This window comes from Oncorhynchus mykiss, chromosome 18 (genome assembly GCF_057628025.1).
Source record: "Oncorhynchus mykiss isolate SJ-2025 chromosome 18, ASM5762802v1, whole genome shotgun sequence".
Classification (NCBI taxonomy): Eukaryota; Metazoa; Chordata; class Actinopteri; order Salmoniformes; family Salmonidae; genus Oncorhynchus; species Oncorhynchus mykiss.
This window is the reverse complement of record NC_143039.1, coordinates 25,314,068-25,335,000: the sequence shown is the minus strand read 5'-3', so window position 1 is coordinate 25,335,000 and position 20,933 is coordinate 25,314,068. Positions and strand designations below refer to the sequence as shown.

The 20,933-nt window shown below is 44.5% G+C and overlaps 2 protein-coding genes across 2 annotated transcripts in view; one reads left to right on the top strand and one right to left on the bottom strand.

The window, feature by feature from the left end:
• LOC110510546 (glutamate receptor ionotropic, NMDA 3B) overlaps positions 1-4,055 on the top strand; it is an 85,817-nt gene extending 81,762 nt beyond the window's left edge. Inside the window, exons 16-17 of the mRNA XM_036952085.2 lie at positions 1,519-1,760; positions 2,138-4,055. Of these exons, the coding sequence (XP_036807980.2) occupies positions 1,519-1,760; positions 2,138-3,069 (1,174 nt within the window). The 3' untranslated portion in view covers positions 3,070-4,055. The remainder of the gene's footprint in view (positions 1-1,518; positions 1,761-2,137) is intronic.
• Positions 4,056-6,021: 1,966 nt separating this feature from the next.
• Positions 6,022-20,756, bottom strand: LOC118936563 (phospholipid phosphatase-related protein type 3). Its single transcript, XM_036951414.2, has 11 exons — positions 19,980-20,756; positions 19,271-19,377; positions 18,892-19,077; positions 18,682-18,790; positions 11,009-11,204; positions 10,776-10,833; positions 10,365-10,538; positions 9,923-10,135; positions 9,622-9,848; positions 9,039-9,531; positions 6,022-8,397 (listed from the first exon to the last, which is right to left on the bottom strand). The coding sequence occupies exons 2-11, from the start codon at positions 19,352-19,354 to the stop codon at positions 7,624-7,626; spliced, it is 2,514 nt and encodes an 837-aa protein (XP_036807309.2). The 5' UTR covers positions 19,355-19,377; positions 19,980-20,756; the 3' UTR covers positions 6,022-7,623.
• Positions 20,757-20,933: the final 177 nt, after the last annotated feature.

Sequence of the window (20,933 nt, the reverse complement as noted above, 5' to 3'; positions counted from 1 at the left end):
TTATCAATACTGTCCACATTAGAGTATTGGTTATCAATACTGTCTTTATTACAGTATAGGCTATCTATACTATCTATCTCGCAGTGTAGGTTATCAATACTATCTATACTACAGTATAGGTTATCATTGCTATCTATTTTGCAGCATTAGGTTATCAAAACTATACTACAGTATAGGTAATCAATAATATCTAAATTACACTATAGGTTATCTATACTGTCTATAATACAGTGTAGTTTATCAATACTCTCTATATTACAGTATAGGTTATCAAAAATATGTATATCACATTATAGGTTATCAATAATATATATATATATATATATATATATATTACGGTATAGATTATCAATACTATCTTTATTAGAGTATAGGTTATTAATACTGTCAATATTACAGTATAGGTTATCAATACTGTCAATATTACAGTATAGGTTATCAATACTGTCAATATTACAGTATAGGTTATCAATACTATTTATATTACATTATAGGTTATCAGTACTGTCTATATTACATTATAGGTTATCAATACTGTCAAAATCACTGTATAGGTTGTCAATACAATCTATATTACAGTATAGGTTATCAATGCTATCTATACTACAGTGAAGGTTATAACTACTCTCTATTTTACAGTATGGGTTATCAATACTGTTCATATTAGTTTATAGGTTATCAATACTATCTACATTAGAGTATGGGTTATCAATACTGTCTATATTATAGTATAGGTTATCAATACTATCTATATTGCTGTATAAGTTATGAACACTATCTATACTACAGTGTAGGTTATCATTGATATCTAAATTACAGTATAGGTTATCAATACTGTCTATATTACAGTATAGGCTTTCAAAACTATCTATGTAGCAGTATAGGTTATCAATACTATCTATACTACAGTATAGGTTATCAATGATATCTATTTTGCAGCATAGGTTATCAAAACTATCTATACTACAGTATAGGTAATCAATAATATCTAAATTTCACTATAGTTTATCAACACTCTATATTACAGTATAGGTTATCAAAAATATTCATATTACATTATAGGTTATCAATAATATATATTACGGTATAGATTATCAATACTATCTATATTAGAGTATAGGTTATTAATACTGTCTATATTATAGTATAGGTTATCAATACTGGCAATATTACATTATAGGTTATCAATACTGTCTATATTACAGTATAGGTTATCGATACTGTCTACATTAGAGTATAGGTTATCAATACTATCTATTACAGTATAGGTTATCAAGACTGTCAAAATTACATTATAGGTTGTCAACACTGTCTATATTACAGTATAGGTTATCAATTCCATCTATACTACAGCATAGGTTATCAATACTCTCTATATTAGAGTATAGTTTATCAATACTATTTATATTACAGTATAGGTTAACAATATTGTCAATTTTACCTCTCTTTCTCTTTCTCTCTCTCACTCTTCCCCCCTCTCTCTCTCCCCTCTCTCCCCCCCATCTCTCTCTCCCCCAGTCCCTCCCCTTGTGTCTCTGACAGCTGCAGCCTCCACAGACACCAGCAGCCCCGCCCTCCTCCTCCCCCGTCTTCCCCCCTGCCTGCCCCCCCTCCTCCTCAGCCCTCCTCTCCTGCCCGGGACATCAAGGAGAACAAGAGGGTCCACTTTGATCTGGAGAGTCTACACAGCTACCGTCTACACACACACACCGCCTCGTTCTGGGGACGTCCTGGCATGGTGGGGCGACACGGCCTGGGAGGTACACACTCACTCTAACACACACATTTGTTTTACCGTCCTTGTGGGGACCAAAACATTTATTCCTATTCAAAATCCTATTTTCCCTAACCCCTAATCCTTAACCTTAACACCTAACCCTATCTCTTAACCCTAGTTATAACCCTATACTTAACCACTAAGCCTAAAATACACATTTTCCCTGTGGGGATCAGCGAAATGTCCCCAGAATTGTCCTTGTTTCACTATCCTTTAGTAGAACTTCTGGGACCCACAAGGATTGTAAAACCAAACCACACACACACTTTACATGCTTTATTTGAATCCACAAATCACATTCCCTTCAATGAGATTCAGAGAAGAGGTCACAAAGTTTCTGTCTTCCCCTGTCTGTTCCAGGGTGTCTGGGTGGTTTATCTCCTCCTCAGGTTAGCCTGCATGCTAACGGTGGCCCAGCATCGGCCCTGGCCTCCCCCGGCCTGGCCCTGCCTCCTCTGGGGAACCCAGGCAACCAGGCCTTCCTATGGGAGGGAGAGCTCCAGGAGGTCCAGGGGAGGATCGAGACGTTCACAGCCCAGCTAAGAGATGCCGTGGCCAGGAGGGCCGAGATACAGACCTGCCTGGAGAACCATAAAATGAACCAGAGCACAGCTACTGCTGTCAAACTGGAGAAAGACAAGGTTGGCCAGTCACAAAGCCTGGAGAGAGTGAGAACCAACGCAGAGAAAGATAGAACCAAGGAAGAGAGAGAGGGGCTCAACCAAGAGAAAGGGATGAGTGGCAGATCAAACCTCTGTAGCAGCCTGGACAGAGACAGAGACAGAGACAGGACAAGCAGGGACAGTTCCACTGTGAGACAAACAGCCAGACAGGACACAGACAGGGACAGACTGTTACACCAATCAGAAACTGAGAGAGACAGAGACGACCAATCAAAAAGCCTGGGCGGAAATGGGAGCAGCCAATCACATGCCTCCAACATTCTGCAGACAGGGAGGAACAGCCAATCAGAAGCTCTGAACATCCTACAGAGGAGGAGAGAGATCCAATCAAAAACCTCTGCCAGCCTGGACAGAGGGACAACCAACCAATCAGGTGCTGTCAATACACTGCAGGGAGAAAGAACTGTCCAATCACGTAACTCCACCAGTCTGGAGAGAGGAAGAGCCAGGCAATCAGGTGCAGTGAAAGACCAGGAGAAGGGGAGAACTGTCCAAACACGGACAGGGGCTAGTCTGGACAGACTGAGAGCTATCCAATCCAGTGCCTGCACTGGGAATCTGGTTAGAGAACGTCCCGCCCCTGTGGACACCCAGAAGAGTTTGTGTTAGTCGTTTGATTGGTTATTTATTGGAACACAAAAGACCAATCAGAGGGCTGGAAAAGAATCTAACAGGTCCAAATGATTTACAAGGCAGCGGATGAAGTAAACAATATCAGAGTTTTAAAAAACAATGACAGAGATGTGGCACTGGTCCATTTGCCTCTGATGTCAACGGCTGCTGTCTGTTAACAAAATGTCTGATCTGAACTGTTTGTCTCCACTAGGTGTGTTTCCTTTTTGTTTCTAACTACTAATAGCTCGCTCTCTTCATCTCATACCCCTGGGTTGTGTTCACTAGGAACCAAACAGAAGCAAACAGAACAAAACGGGAAGGGACCGACCTGAATTTGTCCAATAGAATCTCTTGTTTTCGTTGCAGAAAGTTTTTTGTTTGGAGCAAACGGTTTCCGTTGCAATGGTTTGTGACTAATGTACACACCCCAGGTCTGTAGTCAGTTCTCAGTGGCACACATGTGGCTCCTAAATGTTCAATCAAATGCTATCTCCGCCCAACCGGGTAAGAATCGGCTATCCCAGAGGGAAACTACACGTGTCCACTGTCATTGTCCTGACTGATCCTCTATAAGGACCTTGAGTTGGTTTGATACTATGCAGTTGAATTGGATTTACTTTAATGGAATTTGTATGTTGGATGTCATGGTGGTGTCAAATGTAACTATACAGTAACAATAGTCGAACCTGGAAGTGGATGAAAAAGGTGGACATGGAAAGAGAAAAGGCGGTTGTATTTCAGCCTATAGCAGGTGTTTTAGAAGAGATGCAGGTTGCTAGGTTACCTGTAGAGGACTGAGGAGTGTTGTAGAATGTTGTTCTGGTGTTGATGGGTCGTGTTCGGTGTCCCATTATGCTGCCTATAACAGCTATATGTCTCATTCTCACACACAACAGAATTATATCAGCATATTATTGGGACTCGTATCATGTTGTTGTATATCATTTCCATTTTCTTAAATTAAACATTTATATACTGGTTTTAATGGAACGAATTACCACAGACTGTAATGACAGTCTATACCACAAGGTGGTGCCTGGATCTCCCTCTCTCTCTCTCTCTCTCTCTCTCTCTCTCACACACACACACACACACACACACACACACACACACACACACACAACCCATTCAACTAAGCAACTGAAACATTCTTTGATGGATGAGGAGGAATAGATTATTTCACGATCATTGTAGTAACAATTTTCATTCCATGCCTTTCCCACAATTCTGTGATATTTAGCAACAGAGACCCCCCCCCCAACACATACACACACTCACACATAAAGGTGTGCACACACACAGACACAATCACCCAGTTATAGTAATTCGCTGTGAAATTAAAAGAGAAACCTCTCATCGTTAATCCACCCAAAATCACACGCTCTGATTACATCATCCTAAAGAGCAATTAGAACACTGCTGCGCCTCACTCGTATGAATCAAAGCTCAGATTTATCTGAGTGTGTGTGTGAGAGTGTGTGTGTGTCACAGGGAACAAAATGAGGTCAGACAACAGTTGTATCTAAATGTATGGATGTTATACATCTGACATATTGACATATTTACTCAGGCATACAGAGCAGAGGTAGGGGAATATATACACACACACTTACACACCCACATACTTACAAACACACACACACACACACACACGGTCCCCATTCCTAGTGACCCTGGTCTGTTTGGTGAAGCCTGCAGGATATTTTAGGCTTAGTCACTCATGTTAGAACACACATATTAACCCATGCATCCTCAAATATATCTTTCTGCATCACTCTGTTGTTCTCTCTTCATCTCTCTCTCCATCTCCGTCTCTTCATATGTCTGTGAGAAGTGAGACAGTAAGAGATATGGACAGACAGTAGAGACAGTAAGGCATATGGACAGACAGTAGAGACAGTAGAGAGATATGGACAGACAGTAGAGAGATATGGACAGACAGTAGAGAGATATGGACAGACAGTAGAGAGATATGGACAGACAGTAGAGACAGTAAGGCATATGGACAGACAGTAGAGAGATATGGACAGACAGTAGAGAAAGAAATTAGGACAGACAGTAGAGACAGTAAGTGATATGGACAGACAGTAGAGAGAGATATGGACAGACAGAGACAGTAAGCAATATGGACAGAGAGTAGAGAGAGATATGGACAGACAGTAGAGACAGTAAGTGATATGGACAGACAGTAGAGAGAGATATGGACAGACAGAGACAGTAAGCAATATGGACAGAGAGTAGAGAGAGATATGGACAGACAGTAGAGACAGTAAGTGATATGGACAGACAGTAGAGAGAGAGAGATATGGACAGACAGAGAGAAAGGATCGAGACAGACAGAGCGGAGGCCTTTGTGTTGTTCTGTTGAATCACTCCTCAAATGAAGGCCACTTCAGACCTCCGGATAGCTTCACACACACACACACACACACACACACACACACACACACACACACACACTGCTGCAGAGAATTGAGATGTCTGTGATGGAGTGTGTGTATGTGTGTGTGTGTGTAGAGGCCAGATGGTGAGGGCCCTAGGGATAGTCAACCAGGACTGACTCAGCCCTCAGCCCTCCTTCCCTCGCTCTCTCTCCTCTCTCTTTATCCTTCTCTTCCTCTCTCTTTACCCCTTCCTTCTCTTTCTCGTCTCCCTGTCTCTCTCTCTCTCAGGAGTATAGATTTTATAAAGGAGTTAGATGGGACTAACCAACAGTAGAATTCATTAAAGATATCGTATAACAACCCACATCCGTGTGTGGGTGTGTGAATAGAGGATATTTTTCACTACTCCAGGGATAACAGCTGTATTCTTGACAACTAAAGACTCCTCCAACCTAATGTCTGTGCTTCAGCTCAGTGGGCTAACACGGTCTTGAGACACATAAACCACCAATGCCGGTCAGTCACACAAACTTCAATGAATTTACAAATAGACGTTTCCTTAGTCAAGGAGTTTATAACCATTACCTGGAAACACAAGTTTAAAAAAACAGTAGCCCATGAAAAAAGGACAGTAATATAATATTAGTATTTACATTGGTAATAAAGACAAAAAGGTAAATAAATGACATCTCTGGAAAAGGCAGCATTTCTGTTTCTTAGAAGTCATAATGCAAGTTCATAGAAACACAATGAAGTAGAATACACTCATTCACACACAGAAACACACATGCAAGACAGACACACCCTCACACACATGCACATGCAGACTAACACCAGTATTCAACAGTTCTATTATCAAAAGAGGATATCCACTGCAGAACAAGTCATTCTGCTGCTAGGCAACCGATGCACACAGACCACACCCACAAGTCTATACAGTCTTTAGTCACCATTTATCTTATTGTATTGTCAGTGGGGGTTTGATTAGCAACACATGAGCTTAAAAATAATTGATATTATTGCATGTAATTGTATACAATTGGAGGTGATTGGTTGAGTCTGTCTGTGTGCGTTAGTGTGTGTGCGTTAGTGTGTGTGTGTGTGTGTGTGTGTGTGTGTGTGTGTGTGTGTGTGTAGCGCCACGGGTAGTAGGGGTACTACTAAAAATCTGAATTAAAATTAAAATCTAAAATCCTTCATTTTCAATTTTCCTAAAAGTAGTGCACTGTGTTAGCGGTCTGTAGCGCGGACCCCCACCACCAAACGACTTCCCACAGCTATGTGTGTCTGTGTGGATCTGTTCACGTTGTTAAGCCAAATGTCCCCTCCAGTCTTTGTCTCCCCCTCTTTGTTTACTGTAGTAATCCTCTCCAAGATGTTCACTTTCCTTCCTCCTTTTCCCCTCCTCTTCTTGGTCTCTACAGTAAGTCAGTGGAATGGAAACCTGAGAGAGATCCTATATACAGTATAGTATAGTATAGTATAGTATAGTATAGTATAGTACAGCTGGTGAGTATAGTCAGTATAGTTGTATAGTCTAGTCAGATAGTAGTCGGTGGTAAACCAACTACTAGAGCTGCTATTGTTTCTGTTGTCTTTAGTGATCCAGTCTCCATGCTCCTGAAGACCTTCAGTCAGACACGCTCCACCTCCACTGTTAGACCCCGACTTAGCAGTCCTCCCAAGTCTTACTCTGCAATGTCTTGTAGGTTTTGCTGTTATGTCATATCTTAACTTCTTTAAGTCATCTCATGTCCTTCTCCTACTCTGCAGTGTCTTGAAGATCAGCTATTTGTCTGTTTCCATCTGGACCCTTTCTCAGTATTGAAGTAGTGTTCTGGATCATTGTGACTCCTCTACGCCAAGTTATAACCTCCATTATATTACATTTGAACTCCTAAGTCGTCTCATAACCTCCTCTCACTCATTTAAGTCATGTAGTAGTTCTCCTGACTGTTTGGTCTCCCCAAACTGTGTCACATTTAATAACTTCCCCTGACTGTTAGGGCTCCCCAAATGGTGTCACATTTAATTACGGCCCCTGACTGTATGGTTAACTAGTGGTACAACTGTCTCTTGCTCTATAAATTCCCCTATGTTCTCTTCTGACCTCGTAGTCTGTTTTTAGTAGTGTTACTGTCTATTATAACTCCTCTATGTCGCGTTATAATCTCCTCTCCGTCTGCATGGTCTTGTAATAGACTTCTTGATCAGCGCGGCTGTGGGCTGAGACAGTGGGCCGGCGGGGGAGGGTCATAGAGCGGGGGAGGGGGGGGGAGTAACTGTCCAACAGCAGATCTGGGGGAGGAGGGGGAGGGAGGGGGGAGTAGAAGGGGGGAGGAGGGGGAGGGAGGGGGGAGTAGTAGGGGGGAGAAGGGGGAGGCAGGGGGGAGGAGGTGGGCTGAGGAGGCGGAGGTAGGGTGGAGGAAGAGAAGGGAGGGAGTGGAGAGGAGATGGGGTGAGGAGGGGGAGGCAGGGTGGAGGAATCGGTCTGGCTGGGAGAGGAGGAGCAGATAGAGTCTGATTTCACAGGAAGTGTTCGGTATTCCCGATATTCCGGTGCGGAGACTTTCTCCTGGCGCTGCAGCGCCCCCCTCTGGCCCTGCTCACCGACGCTCCCGCTGGTGGTGTTCCTCCGCTCCCAGGGGGTCCCGTTACCGGCAGCTGTTACTCTGGCCCCCAGGGTCCCGTTACTCCCGGTACTGACACTGCTAGACACCCTGACCACAGGGTGATGAGGGGCGTGAGCGTCTATCGTGACAATACTCCCGGTAACGCTCCCGGTAACACTCCCGGTGTGGCTGTCATGGTCAGAGGGGACCCGGTAGTACGGAGACTCAGAGCTTCCTGTTGAAGACCCTCCTCCACAAGAAGAGGCAGAGTCAGAGCCCTTGGCAGAGGAGCTGATTGGTCCGTGCTGCTTGGACATGGCAATGACCTATAGGATAAACAGAGGAGACAGTTAGCTAGCTACTTCATCTAGTTAGAATGTAAATCAACAGTTAATTTAGCTAGCTACTTCATCTAGTTAGAATGTAAATCAACAGTTAATTTAGCTAGCTACTTCATCTAGTTAGAATGTAAATCAACAGTTAATTTAGCTAGTTTCTTCAGCTAGTTAGAATGTAAATCAACAGTTAATTTAGCTAGCTACTTCATCTAGTTAGAATGTAAATCAACAGTTAATTTAGCTAGCTACTTCATCTAGTTAGAATGTAAATCAACAGTTAATTTAGCTAGCTACTTCATCTAGTTAGAATGTAAATCAACAGTTAATTTAGCTAGTTTCTTCAGCTAGTTAGAATGTAAATCAACAGTTAATTTAGCTAGCTACTTCATCTAGTTAGAATGTAAATCAACAGTTAATTTAGCTAGCTACTTCATCTAGTTAGAATGTAAATCAACAGTTAATTTAGCTAGTTTCTTCAGCTAGTTAGAATGTAAATCAACAGTTGATTTAGCTAGTTTCTTCAGCTAGTTAGAATGTAAATCAACAGTTGATTTAGCTAGTTTCTTCAGCTAGTTAGAATGTAAATCAACAGTTCATTTTAACTAACTCAGATTTGATATTTATCTCACCTGCGCCACTCGCGGCTGATTGGGCGGCTGATTGGGCAGCTGGTGGGGCACACGCGGAGTTGTCACAGGGATAGGCCCCTCCCTGACTCGTTCCCCTCCCTGGTTGAGTGACATCAACTTGGCACGCGTCACCGCGCTCTTAGGGGAGACAGGGGGAGGTAGAGAGGAGACAGAAGGAGGTAGAGGGGAGACCGTAGGAGGTAGAGAGGAGACAGAAGGAGGTAGAGGGGAGACAGTAGGGGGGTGTCTAATCCCCTCCTTAGGGATATGCACCAGTGGGGCTGGCGCTGGGGTAGCCGTGGCAATGGCTCGATTGGCCGACTGTACCGTCGGATAAAGGGAGGGAGGATTCATCACCCCTGTCTCCCCTGCCTCGCACCCTCCCCCTGCTCCTCCCTCTCCTCCGCCAGATGTGTCCGTCTCTCCCTCCTCCTCGCTCCGTCTCTCCGTAGAGCGCTGCTGTCTCCACTCCTGCACCAGTGGTGGTCGCAGCCTGACAGATCACACATGATATGTTTGACTTGACGATTAATACCAGGGTTGTATGACACACACCTACAACACACACTAGCCACAAACGTACCTTGGTTGTGACCTGCGGGGGTCGAAGGACAGGTGGAAGGTCATGTGACGCTGGTTGGAGGGGTCGTCTCCGGGGGGCGAGGTGCTGCTGCTGCCATTGGCGACGCGGGGTAAGGTATTGCTGAATGTTACCATGGTTTCCTTTCCCATGGGGCCGCGGGGTGCCAGGAGCTCCACGTCAGCACTGGCCCTCTTCAGAGATGCTACGCTGGCCTTCTCCCTACGAACCTACAGAACAACATAGTGTGGCTAACTACTAATACGAACCACGAATACACAACCTATCTCCCTTCATCTCTTACCTTGCAGCGCCCAGTGCCCAGTTCCTCCCTGCTGTCTGATGGTCTGGGTGTCTTGCTGCGGTACAGAGAGCCGTGCTGAGAAGCATGACCTCTCTGGGCTCTTCCCCTCACCACCACCTCCCTCTGCTGCTGGGGGGGGGACGCAGCCCTCCGGACAGGCTGGGGGAGGCAGTCCTCCTCGGATGACCTGAAGTTACCTACTGCATAGAGAGACTAGAGGGAGGGTATGGAGGGAGGGGAAGGAGATGTGGAGATAGCGATAGAGAGAGGGATAGAAGCGTGAAATTTGTTGAGACAGGTTTTCTAAAAAATAACTGTGAAATTCTCCCCCTGAGAACTCTTAAAAGATTATAAATTCCCATCTCTCTCTCTGTCTTTTTCTCAGTCTACCCCCCACACACACAAAGTCACCCCCCACCCACACACACACACACACACTCACCAGGTAGACTCCTATGCCAGCTCCTATGGCGTAGCCAACATAGACATCTCTGGGATGGCAGCGGTGTTGTGTGATCTGAGTCAGTCCGGCTATACCCGCGGCCAGACAGTATCCAAACACCAGCACCGGCTTCACCAGCTTAGTACTACTGCTGATCACACTGTTCAAATACATCTACACACACACACACACACACACACACACACACACACACACACACACACACACACACACACACACACACACACACATACATACATGCAAAGTTAGAACTATTGCGGATGGCATTGTTTCCAATTTTAACTTCAAATGCATCTTCATAAAGTCAGACAGACAGACAGACAGGCAGACAGACAGGCAGACAGACAGGCAGGCAGGCAGACAGACAAGTTAGTAGCTGTCAATGCTTACAGAGATGTAGACAGCAGCAAAGCCAGAGAGCGTTGCATGCTGGGACGGAAATGTTTTCCTGAAGAGAAGGAGAGAGAGAGTAAGAATCAGGGAGCGAGAGGGAAAGAGAGGTGGAAGTTTTATTAAAGCTGGAGAACACAAAGAGTGTGTGTGTGTGTGTGTGTGTGTGTGTGTGTGTGTGTGTGTGTGTGTGTGTGTGTGTGTGTGTGTGTGTGTGTGTGTGTGTGTGTTACCTGGCTGACAGGATGGCATACATATCTTTCCCAGAGCAGATGTCCTGTGTGATGTAATTGTTCTGGTCACATGATATCCCAGGCAGCGTGTAATTGGGCTGACAGACAGTCAGGAAGAAAGGGGTGGGATAACCAGTAGCCAACTGGATGATGTCTGTCATTAGGGCTGTTGCCAGGAGACCGAACACATGAACACCTGGGGGAGAAGGAGGAGGAGAGAGATGGGGGAGACAGGGAGAAGGGATGGAAAAGGAGAGAGAGGGGGAGGGAGGAGCATGCACCAGGTAAGAGTTATCTGAAAAATCTGAAGACATCTCGCCTGTCCTCATTCCCTCTACATCTCTCTGTCCCCTGTCCTCATTCCCTCTACATCTCTCTCTCCCCGTCCTCATTCCCTCTACATCTCTCTCTCCCCCGTCCTCATTCCCTCTACATCTCTCTCTCCCCCGTCCTCATTCCCTCTACATCTCTCTCTCCCCCGTCCTCATTCCCTCTACATCTCTCTCCCCCCCGTCCTCATTCCCTCTACATCTCTCTCCCCCCCGTCCTCATTCCCTCTACATCTCTCTCTCCCCTGTCCTCATTCCCTCTACATTTCTCTGTCCCCTGTCCTCATTCCCTCTACATCTCTCTCTCCCCTGTCCTCATTCCCTCTACATTTCTCTGTCCCCTGTCCTCATTCCCTCTACATCTCTCTCTCCCCTGTCCTCATTCCCTGTACATCTCTCTCTCCCCTGTCCTCATTCCCTCTACATCTCTCTCTCCCCCGTCCTCATTCCCTCTACATCTCTCTCTCCCCTGTCCTCATTCCCTCTACATCTCTCTCTCCCCAGTCCTCATTCCCTCTACATATCTCTCCCATGTCCTCATTCCCTCTACATCTCTCTGTCCCCTGTCCTCATTCCCACTACATCTCTCTCTCCTGTCCTCATTCCCTCTTACATCTCTCTCTCCCCTGTTCTCAACTTCTTGCTTTAACTGGAACAGGCCTGAAGTAGATTCTCTCCCTAGGCTTTCATTACTCTCTGAAGTAGATTCTCTCCCTAGGCTATCATTACTCTCTGAAGTAGATTCTCTCCCTAGGCTATCATTACTCTCTGAAGTAGATTCTCTCCCTAGGCTATCATTACTCCCTGAAGTAGATTCTCTTCATAGACTATCATTACTCCCTGAAGTAGATTCTCTCCCTAGACTATCATTACTCTCTGAAGTAGATTCTCTCCCTAGACTATCATTACTCTCTGAAGTAGATTCTCTCCCTAGGCTATCATTACTCCCTGGAGTAGATTCTCTCCCTAGACTATCATTACACTCTGAAGTAGATTCTCTCCCTAGGCTATCATTACTCTGTGAGGTAGATTCTCTCCCTAGGCTATCATTACTCTCTGAAGTAGATTCTCTCCCTAGGCTATCATTACTCTCTGAAGTAGATTCTCTCCCTAGGCTATCATTACTCTCTGAAGTAGATTCTCTCCCTAGGCTATCATTACTCTCTGAAGTAGATTATCTCCCTAGGCTATCATTACTCTCTGAAGTAGATTCTCTCCCTAGGCTATCATTACTCTCTGAAGTAGATTCTCTCCCTAGGCTATCATTACTCTCTGAAGTAGATTCTCTCCCTAGGCTATCATTACTCTCTGAAGTAGATTCTCTCCCTAGGCTATCATTACTCTCTGAAGTAGATTCTCTCCCTAGGCTATCATTACTCTCTGAAGTAGATTCTCTCCCTAGGCTATCATTACTCTCTGATGTAGATTCTCTCCCTAGGCTATCATTACTCTGTGAGGTAGATTCTCTCCCTAGGCTATCATTACTCCCTGAAGTAGATTCTCTCCCTAGACTATCATTACTCCCTGAAGTAGATTCTCTCCCTAGGCTATCATTACTCTCTCAAGTAGATTCTCTCCCTAGGCTATCATTACTCTCTGAAGTAGATTCTCTCCCTAGGCTATCATTACTCTCTGAAGTAGATTCTCTCCCTAGGCTATCATTACTCTCTGAAGTAGATTCTCTCCCTAGGCTATCATTACTCTCTGAAGTAGATTCTCTCCCTAGGCTATCATTACTCCCTGAAGTAGATTCTCTCCCTAGACTATCATTACTCCCTGAAGTAGATTCTCTCCCTAGGCTATCATTACTCTCTGAAGTAGATTCTCTCCCTAGGCTATCATTACTCTCTGAAGTAGATTCTCTCCCTAGGCTATCATTACTCCCTGAAGTAGATTCTCTTCATAGACTATCATTACTCCCTGAAGTAGATTCTCTCCCTAGGCTATCATTACTCCCTGAAGTAGATTCTCTCCCTAGGCTATCATTACTCTCTGAAGTAGATTCTCTCCCTAGGCTATCATTACTCTGTGAGGTAGATTCTCTCCCTAGACTATCATTACTCTGTGAGGTAGATTCTCTCCCTAGGCTATCATTACTCTGTGAGGTAGATTCTCTCCCTAGGCTATCATTACTCTGTGAGGTAGATTCTCTCCCTAGGCTATCATTACTCTGTGAGGTAGATTCTCTCCCTAGGCTATCATTACTCTCTGAAGTAGATTCTCTCCCTAGGCTATCATTACTCTCTGAAGTAGATTATCTCCCTAGGCTATCATTCCTCCCTTAAGTAGATTCTCTCCCTAGGCTATCATTACTCTCTGAAGTAGATTCTCTCCCTAGGCTATCATTACTCTCTGAAGTAGATTCTCTCCCTAGGCTATCATTACTCTCTCAAGTAGATTCTCTCCCTAGGCTATCATTACTCTCTGATGTAGATTCTCTCCCTAGGCTATCATTACTCTGTGAGGTAGATTCTCTCCCTAGGCTATCATTACTCCCTGAAGTAGATTCTCTCCCTAGACTATCATTACTCCCTAAAGTAGATTCTCTCCCTAGGCTATCATTACTCTCTCAAGTAGATTCTCTCCCTAGGCTATCATTACTCTCTGAAGTAGATTCTCTCCCTAGGCTATCATTACTCTCTGAAGTAGATTCTCTCCCTATGCTATCATTACTCTCTGAAGTAGATTCTCTCCCTAGGCTATCATTACTCTCTCAAGTAGATTCTCTCCCTAGGCTATCATTACTCTCTGAAGTAGATTCTCTCCCTAGGCTATCATTACTCTCTGAAGTAGATTCTCTCCCTAGGCTATCATTACTCTCTGAAGTAGATTCTCTCCCTAGGCTATCATTACTCTCTCAAGTAGATTCTCTCCCTAGGCTATCATTACTCTCTGATGTAGATTCTCTCCCTAGGCTATCATTACTCTGTGAGGTAGATTCTCTCCCTAGGATATCATTACTCCCTGAAGTAGATTCTCTCCCTAGGCTATCATTACTCTCTCAAGTAGATTCTCTCCCTAGGCTTTCATTACTCTCTGAAGTAGATTCTCTCCCTAGGCTATCATTACTCTCTGAAGTAGATTCTCTCCCTAGGCTATCATTACTCTCTGAAGTAGATTCTCTCCCTAGGCTATCATTACTCTCTGAAGTAGATTCTCTCCCTAGGCTATCATTACTCTCTGAAGTAGATTCTCTCCCTAGGCTATCATTACTCTCTGAAGTAGATTCTCTTCCTAGGCTATCATTACTCTCTGAAGTAGATTCTCTCCCTAGGCTATCATTACTCTCTGAAGTAGATTCTCTCCCTAGACTATCATTACTCCCTGAAGTAGATTATCTCCCTAGGCTATCATTACTCTCTGAAGTAGATTCTCTCCCTAGGCTATCATTACTCTCTGAAGTAGATTCTCTCCCTAGGCTATCATTACTCCCTGAAGTAGATTCTCTTCATAGACTATCATTACTCCCTGAAGTAGATTCTCTCCCTAGGCTATCATTACTCTCTGAAGTAGATTCTCTCCCTAGGCTATCATTACTCTGTGAGGTAGATTCTCTCCCTAGACTATCATTACTCTGTGAGGTAGATTCTCTCCCTAGGCTATCATTACTCTGTGAGGTAGATTCTCTCCCTAGGCTATCATTACTCTGTGAGGTAGATTCTCTCCCTAGGCTATCATTACTCTGTGAGGTAGATTATCTCCCTAGGCTATCATTACTCTCTGAAGTAGATTCTCTCCCTAGGCTATCATTACTCTCTGAAGTAGATTATCTCCCTAGGCTATCATTCCTCCCTTAAGTAGATTCTCTCCCTAGGCTATCATTACTCTCTGAAGTAGATTCTCTCCCTAGGCTATCATTACTCTCTGAAGTAGATTCTCTCCCTAGGCTATCATTACTCTCTCAAGTAGATTCTCTCCCTAGGCTATCATTACTCTCTGATGTAGATTCTCTCCCTAGGCTATCATTACTCTGTGAGGTAGATTCTCTCCCTAGGCTATCATTACTCCCTGAAGTAGATTCTCTCCCTAGGCTATCATTACTCTCTGAAGTAGATTCTCTCCCTATGCTATCATTACTCTCTGAAGTAGATTCTCTCCCTAGGCTATCATTACTCTCTGAAGTAGATTCTCTCCCTAGGCTATCATTACTCTCTCAAGTAGATTCTCTCCCTAGGCTATCATTACTCTCTGAAGTAGATTCTCTCCCTAGGCTATCATTACTCCCTGAAGTAGATTCTCTCCCTAGGCTATCATTACTCTCTGAAGTAGATTCTCTCCCTAGGCTATCATTACTCTCTGAAGTAGATTCTCTCCCTAGGCTATCATTACTCTCTGAAGTAGATTCTCTCCCTAGGCTATCATTACTCTCTGAAGTAGATTCTCTCCCTAGGCTATCATTACTCTCTGAAGTAGATTCTCTCCCTAGGCTATCATTACTCTCTGAAGTAGATTCTCTCCCTAGGCTATCATTACTCTCTGAAGTAGATTCTCTCCCTAGGCTATCATTACTCTGTGAGGTAGATTCTCTCCCTAGACTATCATTACTCTGTGAGGTAGATTCTCTCCCTAGGCTATCATTACTCTGTGAGGTAGATTCTCTCCCTAGGCTATCATTACTCTGTGAGGTAGATTCTCTCCCTAGGCTATCATTACTCTGTGAGGTAGATTCTCTCCCTAGGCTATCATTACTCTGTGAGGTAGATTCTCTCCCTAGGCTATCATTACTCTGTGAGGTAGATTCTCTCCCTAGGCTATCATTACTCTGTGAGGTAGATTCTCTCCCTAGGCTATCATTACTCTCTGAAGTAGATTCTCTCCCTAGGCTATCATTACTCTCTGAAGTAGATTCTCTCCCTAGGCTATCATTACTCTCTCAAGTAGATTCTCTCCCTAGGCTATCATTACTCTCTGATGTAGATTCTCTCCCTAGGCTATCATTACTCTGTGAGGTAGATTCTCTCCCTAGGCTATCATTACTCCCTGAAGTAGATTCTCTCCCTAGACTATCATTACTCCCTAAAGTAGATTCTCTCCCTAGGCTATCATTACTCTCTCAAGTAGATTCTCTCCCTAGGCTATCATTACTCTCTGAAGTAGATTCTCTCCCTAGGCTATCATTACTCTCTGAAGTAGATTCTCTCCCTATGCTATCATTACTCTCTGAAGTAGATTCTCTCCCTAGGCTATCATTACTCTCTCAAGTAGATTCTCTCCCTAGGCTATCATTACTCTCTGAAGTAGATTCTCTCCCTAGGCTATCATTACTCTCTGAAGTAGATTCTCTCCCTAGGCTATCATTACTCTCTGAAGTAGATTCTCTCCCTAGGCTATCATTACTCTCTCAAGTAGATTCTCTCCCTAGGCTATCATTACTCTCTGATGTAGATTCTCTCCCTAGGCTATCATTACTCTGTGAGGTAGATTCTCTCCCTAGGATATCATTACTCCCTGAAGTAGATTCTCTCCCTAGGCTATCATTACTCTCTCAAGTAGATTCTCTCCCTAGGCTTTCATTACTCTCTGAAGTAGATTCTCTCCCTAGGCTATCATTACTCTCTGAAGTAGATTCTCTCCCTAGGCTATCATTACTCTCTGAAGTAGATTCTCTCCCTAGGCTATCATTACTCTCTGAAGTAGATTCTCTCCCTAGGCTATCATTACTCTCTGAAGTAGATTCTCTCCCTAGGCTATCATTACTCTCTGAAGTAGATTCTCTTCCTAGGCTATCATTACTCTCTGAAGTAGATTCTCTCCCTAGGCTATCATTACTCTCTGAAGTAGATTCTCTCCCTAGACTATCATTACTCCCTGAAGTAGATTATCTCCCTAGGCTATCATTACTCTCTGAAGTAGATTCTCTCCCTAGGCTATCATTACTCTCTGAAGTAGATTCTCTCCCTAGGCTATCATTACTCCCTGAAGTAGATTCTCTTCATAGACTATCATTACTCCCTGAAGTAGATTCTCTCCCTAGGCTATCATTACTCTCTGAAGTAGATTCTCTCCCTAGGCTATCATTACTCTGTGAGGTAGATTCTCTCCCTAGACTATCATTACTCTGTGAGGTAGATTCTCTCCCTAGGCTATCATTACTCTGTGAGGTAGATTCTCTCCCTAGGCTATCATTACTCTGTGAGGTAGATTCTCTCCCTAGGCTATCATTACTCTGTGAGGTAGATTATCTCCCTAGGCTATCATTACTCTCTGAAGTAGATTCTCTCCCTAGGCTATCATTACTCTCTGAAGTAGATTATCTCCCTAGGCTATCATTCCTCCCTTAAGTAGATTCTCTCCCTAGGCTATCATTACTCTCTGAAGTAGATTCTCTCCCTAGGCTATCATTACTCTCTGAAGTAGATTCTCTCCCTAGGCTATCATTACTCTCTCAAGTAGATTCTCTCCCTAGGCTATCATTACTCTCTGATGTAGATTCTCTCCCTAGGCTATCATTACTCTGTGAGGTAGATTCTCTCCCTAGGCTATCATTACTCCCTGAAGTAGATTCTCTCCCTAGGCTATCATTACTCTCTGAAGTAGATTCTCTCCCTATGCTATCATTACTCTCTGAAGTAGATTCTCTCCCTAGGCTATCATTACTCTCTGAAGTAGATTCTCTCCCTAGGCTATCATTACTCTCTCAAGTAGATTCTCTCCCTAGGCTATCATTACTCTCTGAAGTAGATTCTCTCCCTAGGCTATCATTACTCCCTGAAGTAGATTCTCTCCCTAGGCTATCATTACTCTCTGAAGTAGATTCTCTCCCTAGGCTATCATTACTCTCTGAAGTAGATTCTCTCCCTAGGCTATCATTACTCTCTGAAGTAGATTCTCTCCCTAGGCTATCATTACTCTCTGAAGTAGATTCTCTCCCTAGGCTATCATTACTCTCTGAAGTAGATTCTCTCCCTAGGCTATCATTACTCTCTGAAGTAGATTCTCTCCCTAGGCTATCATTACTCTCTGAAGTAGATTCTCTCCCTAGGCTATCATTACTCTGTGAGGTAGATTCTCTCCCTAGACTATCATTACTCTGTGAGGTAGATTCTCTCCCTAGGCTATCATTACTCTGTGAGGTAGATTCTCTCCCTAGGCTATCATTACTCTGTGAGGTAGATTCTCTCCCTAGGCTATCATTACTCTGTGAGGTAGATTCTCTCCCTAGGCTATCATTACTCTGTGAGGTAGATTCTCTCCCTAGGCTATCATTACTCTGTGAGGTAGATTCTCTCCCTAGGCTATCATTACTCTGTGAGGTAGATTCTCTCCCTAGGCTATCATTACTCTGTGAGGTGTACACCTGTCCACTCCCCCTCGAGGATTCATGCGTAAATAACAGGTACGTACCAACAAAGCGAACAGTCCTCCGTAGGAAGGAGTTGAAGTTACACCCATCAGCTTTACTCTGTTTGACTCTGGACTGGTAACAATACACCAGCCCTTCACCCAGCATGATCTACTCACACACACACACAATTAGTCATGCACCCTGATGCTGATAGGCTGTTTATTGATCAGAATCTATTGATTCTAGGTTCCGACGGTGTGTGTACTAACCGAGGCAGCCGGTCCTGCGAAGGCCAGGCTCAGTAACATCAGCAGAGGGATCAGTTCATCTCCTGTCTCCAGGTAGGGCAACGACAGGTCCCGGTCATAGCAATGGAACCCAGGGGTCGCCGGGGACAACAGGTCTGTCAACTCCATGAAGTAGAGAGAGACAAGGGAGGAGAGGACGATGGGGAGCTAGACAGAAAGAGAGAGAGACAGACACAGAGAGCGAGAGAGAGAGGGAGAGAGCGAGCAGGGGAGAGAGAGAAAGAAAGGGAGAGAGAAAGGGAGAGAGGTAAGAGGGAGATATTGTCTTACTAACAGCCATAGTGAGTGGTATACATTAAATGCAGTTATATTGGACACACATGTATGCACATCCACACACCTCTATGAAGTAGAAGCATGGTAGAAGTGTCATGCTGTCTTTGGGAGGTTTCTTCTTGGTCTTGGCTTTTGGTGACGACATCATCCTGGTGTTGGTCCAATCAGAGTCTAGGAACAGACAGAAGGGGAGGGGTTAGTCATCACACTGGTGGCGTTCCAGGTGACATACATTACCGAGGCGTTGTTGCACAGTATCAGCTTGTTAAGTCATATTCTGCTACTACTTCCACATGGGCAAACATCTGCTTGGTCTCGGACTGGTCCTTTGCAGCAAACCTAAGCTAAGAGTAAATAGATGAATGCACATCTGTTGTGTAGGTCCCTCAACTCCAAATGAACAGAACATCAGAACACACACACATGCGAGCCTCAATGGTGTGCTATCTCTGTTTCCCACATCTCTCTTTGTTCTCTCTAACTCGCTGTCTAAATTCAGGACAATGGAGTGGACACAGGACAGCGCCATAGTTACAGTAACTCAGAAATAAGCAGGGAGTTGAGACACACAGCTCCCTCCTTTTGCCCAGAGTTATTCTACTGTAACTATGGCGCTGTCCACTGCATGGTCCTGAACTCAGAGAGAGAGAAAACCTCTCCTGATTTATAACCATTGATTCTCTCAGACACTAGAGTCAGACTCCCCGCCTTGCCTCTCCTCCACACACACACACACACACACACACACACACAGAGAGAGAGTGCTGAATTACCTCTGTCCCGCGGGTTGTGTGTGTTAGCAGAGGCCCGTCTTGCCCTCCCCCCTCGCCGAGGTCTTGCGTGCTGCTCCAGTTTTCCGTTCAAACGTTAATCCATCTTCACGCGCTGCCAGTTGTTTTACGCCCCCAAAACACACATACACACACATCAGGTTGTTTAGGTTGGTCAGATTCTCCACGGATAGAGAAGACGAGAGAATGATAAAGGGAGAATGATAGATGGGTAAGACGAAAGGGAAAAGTCCGATATTCGATATTTCTCCGTTATTTTCCTTCTGATCGCGCGTGTGTGAATAAACTCCGAGGTTTCACGTGCCTTCTACCGGTTCACCCCAGTCCCAGTCAGCCAGGCTATGTTTGAACAGCCCACAAACTCAAACAGCGCTCAGAAACGAACCGATATCTCACTTGAAGAACCGCCGCTCACAGAGAGCCTCGCGCACACAAAGGCATGGGGGGCGCGAGAGGGCGGGGGGAGACGAGGGGAGGAGACCGACTGTTCCTTCACACATACACAAACGCCCCTCCTCTCACCGCTCCAAATTCCTAATGGTAGGCTACCACCACCATAAAGCTGGGCAAAACAAAGCGATGGATTTTGGTGTGTGTTTGGGTATGCGCGTGCATGAGTGAAAGCATGTGTGTCTGTTTGATTCTGAGTGTTTCTTCGAATATATTCCCCTTTTAGAACATTCTATTTTAAATGTAAAGGCTATTTATTTTAGGCAAAAATATTCTGATCCTCCCATCTCTCTTCCTCTTTTCGTCTCCTCTTTCCTCTTTTTTATTGTGGGTAGACCTAGTCCAGTAGGGTGGGGTTGGGTTGGGTTCTGACCACGTGCCTGTGACTGCTGCGGTGTGTATTTGCGTCTCTTCATTCAACAAACGTGCGCGCGCGCGCTCACACATGTTCTGCTTCTGACCTGTCTGATTTACCATGACATGTAC